This window comes from Monodon monoceros, unplaced genomic scaffold, assembly GCF_005190385.1.
Source record: "Monodon monoceros isolate NGI ecotype Baffin Bay Population unplaced genomic scaffold, NGI_Narwhal_1 Super_Scaffold_15, whole genome shotgun sequence".
Taxonomy (NCBI): Eukaryota; Metazoa; Chordata; class Mammalia; order Artiodactyla; family Monodontidae; genus Monodon; species Monodon monoceros.
The window spans coordinates 21,639,188-21,654,157 of NW_021703771.1; the positions used below are offsets into that span (position 1 = coordinate 21,639,188).

Sequence of the window (14,970 nt, forward strand, 5' to 3'; positions counted from 1 at the left end):
CAGCATATATTAAACGTCAGCTATGTACGTGTTGATTACACACGTTCTATAAATACAGGCACAACAAAATGACTAAAAGGAAATACATCAAAATGTTAAAATTTAATCTCTTCTTGATAGTTGAGTTCTATTTTATAACATACAGACTTCCTAAAATTTTAACAATGAGCATGCATATTCCTTTATAAAAAATTAACAGATGAAAAGACATGCCATTTTCCCAAGATTTTTGTTATTAACTTTAATGATTAACTGTTATATCCTCCTCTTATCCTCAGTATAAAATTGATTGAACTTCACTGATTTGTTTCAAGTGAATTACTGCAGTATTTCTAAACTCCTATTTTCCACATTCTGTGGGTCAAAGAACATAATCTAGAGAGCAAAACAAAAGCTTAAACGCTCACGTACGACAGCCAGACAATTAGGCAGTTTGAGTTATTCTTGGATTTGGAATTTTACAAAAACAATTTGCAAATGAAAATGTAGAAGAAACAGGAAACTACAGAGGACTGTTTTAATTAACTAAGTGGAAAAACAGATATGGCAACTATAATTCTGGTCCAAGTAAACTGACATCATGAATCATACTGCTATTTTAAAACCTCACAAGAGTCTATTATGTTGCTCTCAGTTATCCAAGTTTGGGGTGAAAATAAATAGTACTGCTAAGTTAAATCTGCAGGTGGTTAAGCATCTAATTTTTAAGCATTATTTCCTACCTGGAATGCCCTTGGCCCATGTCCAACAAAAATCTCTTTCTATAGAAATCTTCCCATATCTAATGCCAACTCCTCTATAAACCATCTTTAGTTTCTAACTAGATATAATTCATTTCTCCTCTAAACAACCAAAAGACTTGCTTTAAATGCCAGTCTTCGGGTTATCGTTTCATTCGTTACCTATCATTCTCCGTCCCAACCCAATGAAGTAAGATATCTCCAGGGTGAGGCCTTCTCCTCAACCTTCTAAGCAATGCCTGCACTCCTGGTGTGGTACATGATAGGAATGAAAAACTACACTAAACTTTTGCAAATGCTATAACTTGAGTCTTTTTCTTCCTTTTATTTTATGAATTACGATGTTAAAAAACTATCTTAAATAAAATGAAAGTAACAAAAACCAAAATAAATGTTCTTGCTGTTCCCATGAACCAATTACCAGAGCTGCTGTATTGGCCATGCAGATTATGGACAGCACAACTCCAGGGGTAGCTGTCACATCAACTACGATAAGAACGGAACACCTTGGAGATGTGCAGTAGCAATATTTCCAACCTTATGCAGTGGCTCTGTCAACCACAAGGGGGTGTGTGTGTGCACGTGCAGCATGCGTGCGCGCACACGCACAAATGTGTTAAAAGGTTTACATATATATGTCAAAATATTTTACCACGCACACCGTCACAGGAATGAAAATTTATAATACTAGTAGCCTCACAGAGTACACAGTATAGACAATTCTGTGACTCTATAGTTACTCTTCGCTCAGTCTCCATTTGCCACTCAGTCTCAATCAACTATACTACCTTCTTTGCTTCTTTCTAATCTTCATATCCAGCTCAGTCAACCTCTCCCTGGACTTCTGTCATCACTCCTTATGACCCATCTAAAATTTTCCTTGATCTCATGCCCACTGCTCTTCTCCACACAACCTCAAACTCTCACTCTCTCTAGGTCACATCCTGAACCTTCTCATCACCCAAAACTATACCTCAGAACTGGCTGATTCAAACATCTCATTCTCCAATCACAGTCTTCCATCTTCTGGCTTGCACACTCCAATATTTACCTGGTAAATTTTTTAAAAAGCACATGGGATTGGGGCAACAAGCATTCAGGTCACTTGGAAAATGGTACTCCCTCTGTTAAACAAATAAATACATATTTTATGCATGTGGCTTTCATTAGGGTAATTCTATCATTGAGAGTTTAAATGAACATTCACAAGCTACTCACTATTTTCCCAATATCACTGATATAAATCTGAAACAGAGACGCAAATTTCATCTTAAGACAGGAAGCATTCTCATACAAATTCCAGAGACTATTAGCCAGATATAATTCAATCTGCCTTGTGAAAAAGGTTCAATACTGAAAAAGTGAATAAATATTAAAGAACATGAGCAGTATCCCTGTAGAAAAGAAACTTACAGTTGTGGGAAGCCATAAGAAAGATGTAGAGTCCCTTTTCCCTCCAAAGAAAAATAGTGAAGGTGTGGCAAAGAGATAAACCACACAACCAAACATAGCAAACAGAAAGGTAAATGGTCTGGAGATAAGCCTACCAGAGATCATTCTGCAGAGAAAAATACAAGCTTCTTGTTGTACAGATTTGCACATAAAGTGTAACACACTAATTCAGCCTAACTTCTCAAATAGCCTTGTTCACCCGAAAGCTAAATAAAGAGAGCAAAATCTAAGTGACAAACTTCAGAATAGCCAAGAGATTGGATATCCTTGCACTATCAGACATTAAATTGTATGCTAAAGTTACAGCCTGTAAGTCAACCTAAAACTACCACAGAAAGACCAAAATATTAATGGAATGGGAAAGCGAATCAAGAAACAAACAACGATATAAGGGAATCCCATATACAATAAAAATGATATACCTAATTAAAAAGGAAAAATACATTAGCAGACTGGTGCTGAGGTAACAATTTAGACATTTGGAAATAAATAAAACTGTATCCCTATCTTACTCATTTTACCAAAATGTATCGTGGATAGATCAAATATTTAAATATGTAAATGAAACCATAAAAGTATTAGAAGGAAAAACAGGGGACTATTATAATAATTTTGAAGTAAAAATATCTCTTTCTTAAAATGACACAAAAGCCAAATATTAAAAACCAAGGTGTTTAACTACTATATATAAAATAGATAATAAGGACATACTGTATAGCACAGGGAACTCTACTCAGTACTCTGTAATAACCTATATGGAAAAGAATCTAAAGAAGAGTGAATTATGTATATGTATAACTGATTCACTTTGCTGTACATCTAAAACTAACACAACATTGTAAATCAACTATACTCCAATAAATATTTTTTTTAAAAAAAACAAGGTGTTTATAATTTACCTACATAAATTTAAACCTGTGCCACCGAAAACACCAGAAAAAATATTACTTTTTCAAAATATGGGACATAAAGTAATACCCCAATAGACAAAAACTTCTCATAAATCAGTAAGAAAAACATGAACACCCAACAGAAAAATGTATGAAAGATCTGAATGGGCAACTCACAGAAGAAATATAGTAACTCTGTACTGTACTAAATACAGTAAAACAGAAGTGAAAAAATATTAAACCTCCTTAACAATTCACATAAATTAAGAGGTAAACATTTATTTCACTATGTGCCAGACACTATTATTAGCACTTTATATAAACTATCCAACTTAATCTTCACAACAGCACCAAGACCTAAGTACTGTTATTAGCCTAACTTCACTACAGATGACGAAACTGAGTAAACGATATTAGGGCCCTCATACAATAACTCATGGAGCCAATAAGACACCATCAGTTAGAGTCAGGGCTCTTAACCACTATGCTATACTGTCTCCTAAAATGAAAAAGTCATTTAAAATTAGAAGATTTAAAATTTTCAAAACCCAGTGTTTAATAAGACAGTGCATAGATCCTTTACAAATGGATGGCTGAACTATACATGTGTTCAAACTTTCTGGAAAGAAGGGTGGCAATTATACATGTCAATGTTTAAAACGGGTAATGCCCCCAAATCCAGCATAGTGAACACAGTACAGTGTATCAGGTTACTGTCCCTGCCTTGGGAGGACTACGTTTCTTGTACTCCAAGTGGTACTGCCACCTATGAGCCCCTGGTCTCCACTGTCTCTCTTCCTTGGATATATGTATAACTTAGGCAAGGCCCTCTGGAATCTTCCCTGGGATTGATATATGGATATTGGGAGAGAAAAGTTCCCTTTCTGCTTGGGTTGCAAGGCAACTTGCCTCCCACATGGAGAGAGCCTTCATGCAGAGTGAGAACAGACAGACAAGTAAGCAAAGAAAGAGAGAGAAAGACAGCATGGCCCATATCACTTGAGTCCCCAGATCCAGCCTGAAGCAAGCCAAGCTGAAACCTAATTATTTGTGCCAATTTAGTTCTTTTTTCCTCAGTTACTTTAAGTAGAATCTCACTTCTAAGAATCTTAATTATAAAACTGCACAATTGGGCTTCCCTGGTGGCGCAGTGGTTGGGAGTCGGCCTGCCGATGCAGGGGACACGGGTTCGTGCCCCAGTCCGGGAGGATCCCACATGCCGCAGAGCGGCTGCGCCCGTGGGCCATGGCCACTGAGCCTGCGCGTCTGGAGCCTGTTGCTCCGCAATGGGAGAGGCCACAGCAGTGAGAGGCCCACGTACCGCAAAAAAAAAAAAAAAACAAAAAAAAACTGCACAACTGTGAAAGAAAAAGGTATAAGGATATGCATACAGGTATGTTTTATAATACAAAAAATCCAAATGTCCACCAAAAGAGGGCTGGCTAAATTAATTACAGAATTGTTTGTCAAACTTGCCTAATTAAAATCACTTGGGCACTTATTAAAAATAAAGATAACTTGACCCCTGGGAGAGTCTAATTCACTAGGTCTAGGATAGGCTACTGGGATAGGCCATATTTTTAACAAGCATCCCCTATAATTTTCATAAGCAAGATAGTCTGGAAACCCTAAATTACAGTGTTTACATATACAGTGGTCTATCATTCAGACTTTTATGTGAAAAAGGTCCAAAACACATTGCTAAGTGAAAACAACACAAATTACAAAACAGATGTAACATTTAAATCTTTTCATGCAAAATTATGTAACTATCCACGTGGGTACATATTTGACCAAAGTACTCATTTTCAGCCAGGGCAGAGGTACCTGTACTCAGAATCTTACTGGGACTGGAAGGGGTCCCAAGTCCCCAAAAGATTCTGATAGACATTCTGTTTAAGAATCTATGCTCTGAGTTAGTATTACTAATATGAATGTGAATCCTTCAGGAGCAGATGTAAGACTGAATGTTCTGGCACAGAGAAAAGTCTGGAATAATGTTCATCAAAATGATAACAGAAGTTACTCCAATGGTTAAGAGTTCAGGTGATTTTTACCAGCTTTTTTGTAATGTTCTGTATTATTTTAATTTTTATTTACAATGAACGAATACATTTAGAATTGGGGAGAAGAAAGCTGTCTGCACAGGAGAAAATTAAAATATTTTTAATCAAGCAATTTTATGATTATTAAGTATAGATTGTCTGAATGGGAAAATTCTTATCAGCTTTCAAAATTCAAATGTAAAAGTACAAGTGGCTGCTTTCAAAGACACGATCCTCTTTCAACAAGAACTATTAGTTCATATAGCTAAAGAGCCAAGGAAAAATGTGATATGTCATATCACTCAATTAAAATTCAACTGACAAGTAAAACAATAAAATGAGTTTTTCAATAAGAATTTTTTTCAATCACAAAGAACAAAAGAATTAAGATTTAATTTTGTTCACTTATTCTGTATCTAAGTCAATGATCAAGTGACAGTAAGTGCAGGTAAGAGATAAATGGAATTTAACATCTTAACAAAAACTAGATTCAATTTTTTAACTGTCAATTATACACCAATAAAAAAAACTTTAAAAAAAAACTGGATCTGATTCTAAATTTCCTGTTTAATTATTAAAAATACAGATTTACTTGCACAAGAAAGAAAAACAGCAATGTTTGATTTTTTAAAAAAAAAGATAAAATATGACTTACCCCATCTAGGAGAGTATTTGATAAATGCATGCGGAGATCCTTACGAAATGGAAATTCCAGATTTGAAACATGAAACACTGAATTATCTCTATCAATCATAAAAACTTCATTTGTGCCATCAATCAACATCATATACCTTAAATGAAACATTAAAAAGATAATATTAACAGGAAAATTCAAGAATAGAGTCGTAAGAAATAACAGTTGAATTGTTTTTCCTTACACTTACAATAGCTGCCTGGAATAATGTTCACCAGAGTCCCCCCTCCACCATCATTCAAATTAAAGTACCACAAATAACAAAATCTTTTTTAAAGACGTTTTTGTTTCCTATAAAAAACATACGGTATAGAGAAATCAAAGCTTTTTACGGAAACAATGTGATGTTCAAGAGCAACCTTATAACCCATCTTAGGAGAGAACGGTTCTCTAATTTTTATTAGATCTTAAACATCAAAGTTTACAAAACACACAAACACACATATATGTAATTACGGAATTTTATTGGCTCAACAACTATACAAATTAGGAATTACTCTCTCCACTTTGCAGTAAAAAAAGAAAGTGATTTGCAAATAGCAAGACGTCAAAGTACCCAATGCTCCTTCTGCCACACAACAGTGAGCAAAACAGCTAACCTCTCTCTTTGAATTAATGTGATGATATAACCAGATACCACCATTTCAGGTACAACTCTCATTCATTACTATAAAATTAAAATATTTTTTAACACAAGCTCATGAGAATTTTTATTAGCCAATCAATATATGGGGGAATTTATATACTTTAAAATGTGTCATCCTCCAAATGGCTGAGTTACTATCACTGATTCCCAGTTAGTTGATCATCAAGAACAGAGCTCTACTGCACACCATATATAAAAATAAAGTCCAGATGAATTCAAGTCAAGGAAATTACAGACCAACAGGCTATACTACCAAACAGATAATAGCAAGATTTGGGATGAAAATGGAGACCATACCCAGGTACCAAACTCTTCAAAGAATGAGAGAAATCTGACAGCAATAAGTTAGAAAGTTAAAAGTCATGAGCCTCAAAGGAACAGAAGAATCACTGTGTTGTCTTGTTTGTTGTTAAATGAAACACTGGAAGACTAACAGTCTGGATGTACCACTGAGAATAGAGGAGAATGCGGACCATCTGCCTAATTTCCTACCCATGAGGTAGGTCAGAAAAAAAAAAGCAGCAACTCAAAGACAGAGCTAAATCAACTTAAGGCTGGGGGACAGAAGAAACGTTCAACAAAGAGACGGAAGCAAATGTAGTACATGGCGGCTAATAAAGAGGACAATTTGTTTCCCATAAACAACTGTTCTAAAAAACAGAGAGACATGTTCAGGACGGACGAGGAGAAATGGGAGGGCTGATTAAGGTAACAGAAGTGTGTGACAACAGGCTGAAGAGCAGCAAGGCAGACCAAAGGGGCTGACATTTGGGGACTGGATTGGAAGCATGCTGTTACTAGTGTTTTCAAAATAATTAGTCGTAGCAGGCCCCCGGAGAGGAGGTGAAGGACTCGGGCCCTTGCTATGTATTGAAAGAGCTGTATCCTTAGGAGATGGGGATTGTGAAGACTCAGGTTGCACTTGGAAAAAGAAAATCAGCCTCAGTCTGGACTGACTGTGCATCTGAGAAAGTCAGACCAACTGCGGGCCAGCAGGTTGGCAGACAACAGGAATACTTAGTTCCCAAAGCTCTCCTGCACATGCTTTCCAAAAGTGACAAATCCTAGTAGATAGGGAGAGTCTAGTCTTCTTGAAGAAGTCAACCTTGCCCTGCGTGGTATTTCAGAGAGAATTTAAATCAACATAAGAATAGGGCAAATAAGGACTTCCTTGGCGGTCCAGTGGTTGAGACTCTGCACTTCTACTGCAGGGGACATGGGTTTGATCCCTGGTTGGGGAACTAAGATCCCGCATGCCGTGCTGACTGGCCAAAAAAAAAAAAAAAAAGAATAGGGCAAATAAAAAGCCTGTGATACCTTCTGCAAAAATGGTACTGAAGACACAATCCATCATGTTGTTTAAGGACCTAGGTCAGCATTTTGCAAAGCTTATTATTTACTTTTAGGATTTCATGGCAAAATAAATTAGGGAAACACTGTATCTTTCTCTGGGAAAGTCAAGATACATATCAGGAACATTTAAGGTTGTAAGAAAACATGGAAGGAGTAACTCAGTTTTCCTGGGTCTCTCCCATGTATATAGGAGGTATACATGTTATTAAACTTTTTCTCCAGTTTAAAAAAAAAGAAAACATACAACAGTCTGTTTATCTTATTTAGCCCATTATTTCCTAAACTTAATCCTGATATCTGTTAATATCCGACAGAATTAGTATTCTTTTCTTTTCTTTTTTTTTTAATTTAATTTTATTCATTTTTTATTTTTGGCTGCGTTGGGTCTTTGTTGCTGCACGCGGGCTTTCTCTAGTTGCAGCGAGCGGGGGCTACTCTTCGTTGCAGTGCACGGGCTTCTCATTGCGGTGGCTTCTCTTGCTGCGGAGCACAGGCTCTAGGCGCATGGGCTGCCGTATTTGTGGCACACAGACTCAGTAGTCATGGCTCACGGGCTCTAGAGTGCAGGCTCAGTAGTTGTGGCACACGGGCTTAGTTGCTCCGCAGCATGTGGGATCTTCCTGGACCAGGGCTCGAACCCGTGTCCTCCGCATTGGGAGGCGGATTCTTAACCACTGCGCTACCAGGGAAGTCCAGAATTAGTATTCTATATTCACAGTGTGAGAAAAGCTGGCTTATGCTAACAAATTTCAGAATTCAGAAAAAAGAAACAGGACTTCCCTGGTGGCACAGTGGTTAAGAATCCGCTTGCCAATGCAGGGGACACGGGTTCGATCCCTGGTCTGGGAAGATCCCATACGCCGCAGAGCAACTAAGCCTGTGCGCCACAACTACTGAGCCTGAGTTCTGGAGCCTGCGAGCCACAACTACTGAGCCTGCGCACCACAACTACTGAAGCCCACACACCTAGAGCCCATGCTCCACAACAAGAGAAGCCACCACAATGAGAAGCCCACGCACCACAATGAAGAGTAGCCCCCACTCACCACAACTAGAGAAAGCCCGCATGCAGCAATGAAGACCCAACACAGCCAAAAACAAAAAATAAAGAAATGGTTTCCCTCTTCTGATCATAAGATGACAACAGAAATAATATTTCCCTTTTCACTGGCTGCCCAGAAGCTCAGAATTAAATATAATGTTCAAATAGAATAATTATTAAATCCCAGGGTGCTGGTACATTCTGCTTTTTCTGTCATAATTATTCTCTATTCATTTTTTAACACACTTATTTGAGAGAGATATATATATATATATATGAATGCATACATATCTTACTATCAGACTTTTCTTTTTACTTCAAGTGGAATATCAATTAAAAGAAAATACTATCTATGTATATTTATGCATAAACAGATTTAAAAGACCAAGGAAGGAAAGGCATTAGAAGATGGAATTCATTATAAAGGATTGCTCATGGGAAACTCAGCTTACATATGCAGAGATATCAGAGAAATTATTTAGCAGTTGGTATTCAGAGATTCTTCTGCACATATAAATTTTCAGGCTTTGGAACAGAAGTTTCTGGAATGTGATTTTTGGTTTGAACTCCAATCATTCCGAATCACATGTACTTTTGTTACGTGATACCCATGAAAAATAAGAAGCTATTTCCTGTTAGGGAAGAAAGGTAAGGAATGTGGAAATAACCTCAACTGCAAATTTAATATACAGAATTACCAAATTATTTGTATTATATACATTCTCATTAAAAGACAAAAATACAGGGCTTCCCTGGTGGCGCAGTGGTTGAGAGTCCGCCTGCCGATGCAGGGGACACGGGTTCGTGCCCCGGTCCGGGAAGATCCCATATGCCGCGGAGCAGCTGGGCCCGTGAGCCATGGCCGCTGAGCCTGCGCGTCCGGAGCCTGTGCTCCGCAACAGGAGAGGCCACAACAGTGAGAGGCCCGTGTACCGCAAAAAAAAAAAAAAAAAAAAGACAAAAGTACAGAAGTTTCACTGAATTAAAGCATTGATTCACTTTTTATATTGAAGTATATATACCAAACCATATAAAAAACAGAAGAGCCAAATTTATAAACTGCTTTTATTTATTTATTTATTTATCACTGCTCTGCACTGCACAGCTTGCAGGATCTCAGGTCCACGACCAGGAATCAAACCCTGGGCCCTCAGCAGTGAAAGCACAGAGTCCTAACCACTGTACCACCAGGGAATTTCCGTGTAAACTGCTTTACTTTAAATACTGGTTTTCCAGCTTGACTAGAAAAGCTGCAGTCACTGAGATGTGAGATAGCTAATCAAGTAAAACCACCAATTATACATTAATACAATTCAGGAAGCACATAATTAAAGAGGAAAACTGATTAAAAACAAAATATTGGTAACTAATACCACCTTAGAGTTTTAACTCACATTCCCAATAGTAGTCTGAGGGTAAAATAATCTTTAAACATCTTATAATTTAAATTTATCACCAATATTCATTAATATGGAAAGAGATCCACAATATATTAAATGAAGAAAAAGCAAGTTAAAAATCAGAATGTATGACTATGAGGGGTAGGGAGATAAAACTCTGTATGAATAGTAAAATAGACAGGAAAGCCTACACCAGAGAATTGTCATCTCTATGCGGAATTATCAATAATATTTGCTTTTCTTATTATATTTTTTTGTACTTTTAAGAAATTTTAGAAGTAAGCTCAAATTGCTTTTACAAGGTAGGGGGAAAAATATTAAAGCTACAGAAAAAAGAAAAAATAGAAATATAGTCTAATCAGAGTCTGAGAAATGTTTTTTCCTTTGGCAATAAAATAAGATGGGATGTTAAACCTCGATGGTCATATACCACAGCAGCTTCAAAATTAGCAGGTATTTCTCCTCTCCTATTATAAAGCATTCATAGTGGGTAATAAAAACAGAAAAGTTGATCATTTAAATTGATTCATTTCACCACCATCTCTTGTACCAATTCCTATCAAACTCACTATGGTTTTTTATTTTAAATAATTAACCAGTTAATTTTCTTAAATATTTACTAAAGGGCCAACGAGTTATCAGGCACAGATGCTAGAAATATAACAATGAACAGCACAGGTTCTTCATCTAACTTCATATAATTTGTACCCTTAGCAAGAAAACAAGACATTAAACAAATAATCCCAAACATAATAAGTATTGACAAGGTGAAGTACTAGGCACTACAGGAGCATACAAAAGGCAGAATCTGTCAGAGTTCAGATATCAGGAAAGGCATCCCAGAGGGATTCTCACGTAGCTGATAATAACATCAGGTTGTGATCACTTAGTGAGCAATGGCTATGCACGGAGCAGTGTTCAAAGCCCTTTATATTAACTCAATTAAGCCTTACAACAATCTTACCATGTAGGGAAAATTATTGTTCCCATATTCCAGATGAGGAAACTGAAACCACAGTAAGTAACCTGCCCAAGGCCATAAAGCTGGCAAAATAGCAAAGGTGTTATTAAAACCTAGACAATAATCTATCTCGACAACCTCTACAGTATCCTGCCTCCACCTGCATTGTGCAGAAGTTAATCCAGCAACTTCTGTTGGGGGTGGAGGGAAAAGGGAAGGAGAGATGGGGTGTGTGGTGAGAACCAGTGCTTGGTACAGTCTACCAGTTGCAATATCCTTGAGACAAAAACAGAAGGTGCGTGTTTTGGCAACAAAAAATTCAGAATACAGAAGCATAGAGAGAAAGAGGGAAATGGCATGGCTTAAGTCTAGAGAAGTACTCAAGGACTTAGTGATTCATGAAAACTCTTTTTCTCTTTATTCTAGAAAGTGGAAAACCCCTTGCATGAGACAAACAGAAACCATAATGGGTAATTCAAACCCAAGATATGTAATACAGGAAACTGGTTACAAAGATATTGGAAAGCTGAAAAAGTTAACAAGGGAAGATGAAGATAACAAGAGATGAGTGACTGCAGGAAGCACTACCACCTAAAGGGCTGTGGAACAAAACGGAAGAGGCGTGTTATCAGAGGCCAGGAGCTTGGAGGATGGGCAGTGCGGGGCCTGGAAGGCGGGGGTGGGGGTCCACGGAGCTCAGGGCTCAAACCTCTAAGGAGGTGGCACCAAATGGCTAAGACCTGGACCTCTAAGGAGAGGAGCACAGCACCTCAAGTTTCAATCTCTACAGAGGAAGCACAGAAGGGAGGATGCTCAAACAGCCTAGTGGGTGAGGAAATGCAAGCGGCACTCATTTGCCTACGATGCACCCTCCAGAAGCTGGCACCTCTGAGAGGGAGCAGTGCGGTTGGTGCTGGGAGTGCCAAAAGAAGCTGGGAACGGAGTAAGAGTTGTCGCTGGCGGCTGGAGGGGTAAAGAAAGTAGAAACAAGAGAAGTCGCTTCTCTCACCTTCCAAATTCCTACGTGCTCCCCATGGCAAAACCCAACAAGAGGCAAGCTGGCAAGGGAATCGGAGAAATGCAGTTTGCGGAGTCCCTCATCACAGTTTAAAAGGGTGGAACGGGAGCTGAGGAAGAGCAGGTAGAGAAACAGCAGCCCACTGAAAGGCTTTTAGCAAACTAACAGCACAATCTGATCTGCACTTTTCAAAGTTCACCTCCACATAATGTATACTCCTATAGGATAGGAACCGATCTGTAGACCAGAGAAATTATGAGGCTTTTATGGTACTCCAAGTGGGACTACAGTGGCAATAATAACTTAGAGGTAAGCGGATAAATTCAAAACGTGTAAGAGGCAGACTGACAGGATAGTGTGCTCTTGACTGGCTACGGGGCTGAGGGGCAGAAGAAGTCGAGGAGGACTCCCAAGCTTCTGGCAGGAGGAATGAGTGCACTTCATTTGCTGAGCCGTGGAGCACAGGAGGAGGAAGCAGTCACTGTTCAGTTTCGTTGGGGAGAAGTGACAGACAGGATACGGACATGGATCTTTTCATTTTTACATTGGAAACCAAAAGGCCCAGATTTTCTCTATCCCTGTCTCTAGCAGGCTGGAAATAGGGTCTAAGTCAGACAACCAAATGCTCCCTTCCCAGAACTTTTAACTTGAGAGACAGTGAGGCACAGGAATAGATTAAAAATGATTCGGAGCGACAGCAGAGGCACCGTCACCAAGTGCCAGTGGTGGCTTCCTATTCCAAGTGTTCCTGTGCCTGACCTTGGCTCTGGTCCTTGCTGCCTGGCTTCCCTTGATTCCTATCCATTTTCTGAGACTGGTTCTCCTGAGAGCCAGCCTTCCAATATATTCCTTTGTTTACATTAGCCAAAGTTGATTTCTACTGCTTACAGTCGATGCAATGCTAATGGATATGCTGTTTGGTTGTTGCTTTTTTCTCCCATTTTGCCCACTATATACTGCTGAATTCAAGTAAGTTATATGTGTCCATGACAGAACCACACTGTAATGTCCCCCAAACTATCCTCAACACCAATGGTTATGTGATACCAGCTCTTTACACAATAAATTCATGCCAAGAGATATGCCATCTATTTCCTGTCCTTCAAAAGAGATAAGTGTACAATGTTAAGCCCAGAGTCTACCTTCCCTTTGTATCTTTTCTCTCATAAGAATTCACTGCCAAACCTCTACTGTTTCTATACCAGCTACATTTCCTCTCATTTCTATTCCCAGTAGAACTGGTATACAGCCTCTGAAACCTAATTCTCAAGATTGTAGAGAAATACAGTTATATTAAAATCTCTTGCAAAGAAATTCACAATTTAGAGCCACTTCCCCAGATACAATCATAAACCTTTCTGACGTAAGAGCAGTTGGTCAGACTCTGGCCCCGACCCACCAACGCCTGTCAGACCTTATTCCAGAAACGATGCAAGAACCGCTGACTTGCTGAACCCCAGCTTTCTTCCTTCCCCATGGGGCTTTAGGCACACTTTGCCTTTTTCTCTCACTAGCTCACTGCTCAGTAAACTTGATCTCTGGTAATCTCTTTTGCAAAGTATATCCACATCCTCTTTAACCCATTTTCCCCCCATTTCTTTCAACTGTTAAACAAAAGAGAAATTTATGTTATGTATATTTTACCACAATTTTTAAAAATGAAAAACCATTTTCCTCCTTCTCACCTTGTTCACTTAGTTCCATTAATGAGCTTAAGAGAGCTCTACCAGAGGCTAGTGACACACCTGTATCAAGCAAAATTAAAAGTCATGAGTTTTTGATCCACCTAGACAAAATAATCAGTGTCACAAAGTCCCCCCCAGTCTCCATCATGCTCTCAATGTAGCTCTTCCCCATCTTATAAAAATCAAATTCGTTTCCCCAACAGAGTTTTTATAAACTTCTTTATTTGTTGCAATATAGTTTGTTTGGTTACCTGTGTTGAAACAGTACATATTGTCACTTTTCACAGCAGACAAACACAGTAAATGATTTAGCTACCTTAGGAATTAAGCAAGCTTTATAGGCTAGGTTGGGAACCAAACCACCATTTAGACTACAATTCTATGGAAACACAACCTAAAGTCTACCAACATAAATTAAGGAATCTCAGAAAAAGACTTCAGATAACTTGAAACATCACTGCTTACACTGCTTCCACAAAAAGACCAATGTTTGATGATAAAACAATGTAATCCCTACACACAGCTTTACTTTCAAACATAATGCTATAATCTGTTTAGTTGACACAAATAACATTTCAACCTTTGAAAACAGAAACTATTTGAAGTACAGCTTTACCTTATTTTATCTTCCCAGAAACTCAAAGAACTCATATTAAGGTCATTCTTATTTTCACATTAACAAATTAAAGAGAACATACACACAAACAGTAACACTACCACCACCTAACCTTTTTAAAATGTATTTCTGCTATTAACAATCACTGAAATGAAGACACAGTCCTAACATATTCTTCACATAACTGTGAAGACACAGTTCTCTTCATCAAAAACTATCAAAATTTTCATTCAACATTATAAAAGATTCCAACCTAACAGGTATTATCATCTTGATTTACTGATTCTATACGCAGAGCAGACTTCTTCAGAACGATTAGCTCCTTTTTAATCTTCATATCACATCAATTTAAAGTTATAAAACAGATGTGATTAAAGTTTTATAGTCTTAAATTCACTTTAAGCCCACAGCTTCATTCTATTATGTGA

General features: G+C 38.0%; 1 protein-coding gene across 1 annotated transcript in view; it reads right to left on the reverse strand.

Annotated features, from left to right (window-relative positions):
* Window positions 1–14,970, reverse strand: part of RNGTT (RNA guanylyltransferase and 5'-phosphatase) — a 221,505-nt gene that overhangs the window by 150,986 nt on the left and 55,549 nt on the right. The window contains exon 9 of the mRNA XM_029223623.1: window positions 5,783–5,918. Coding sequence (XP_029079456.1) covers window positions 5,783–5,918 — 136 coding nt within the window. The remainder of the gene's footprint in view (window positions 1–5,782; window positions 5,919–14,970) is intronic.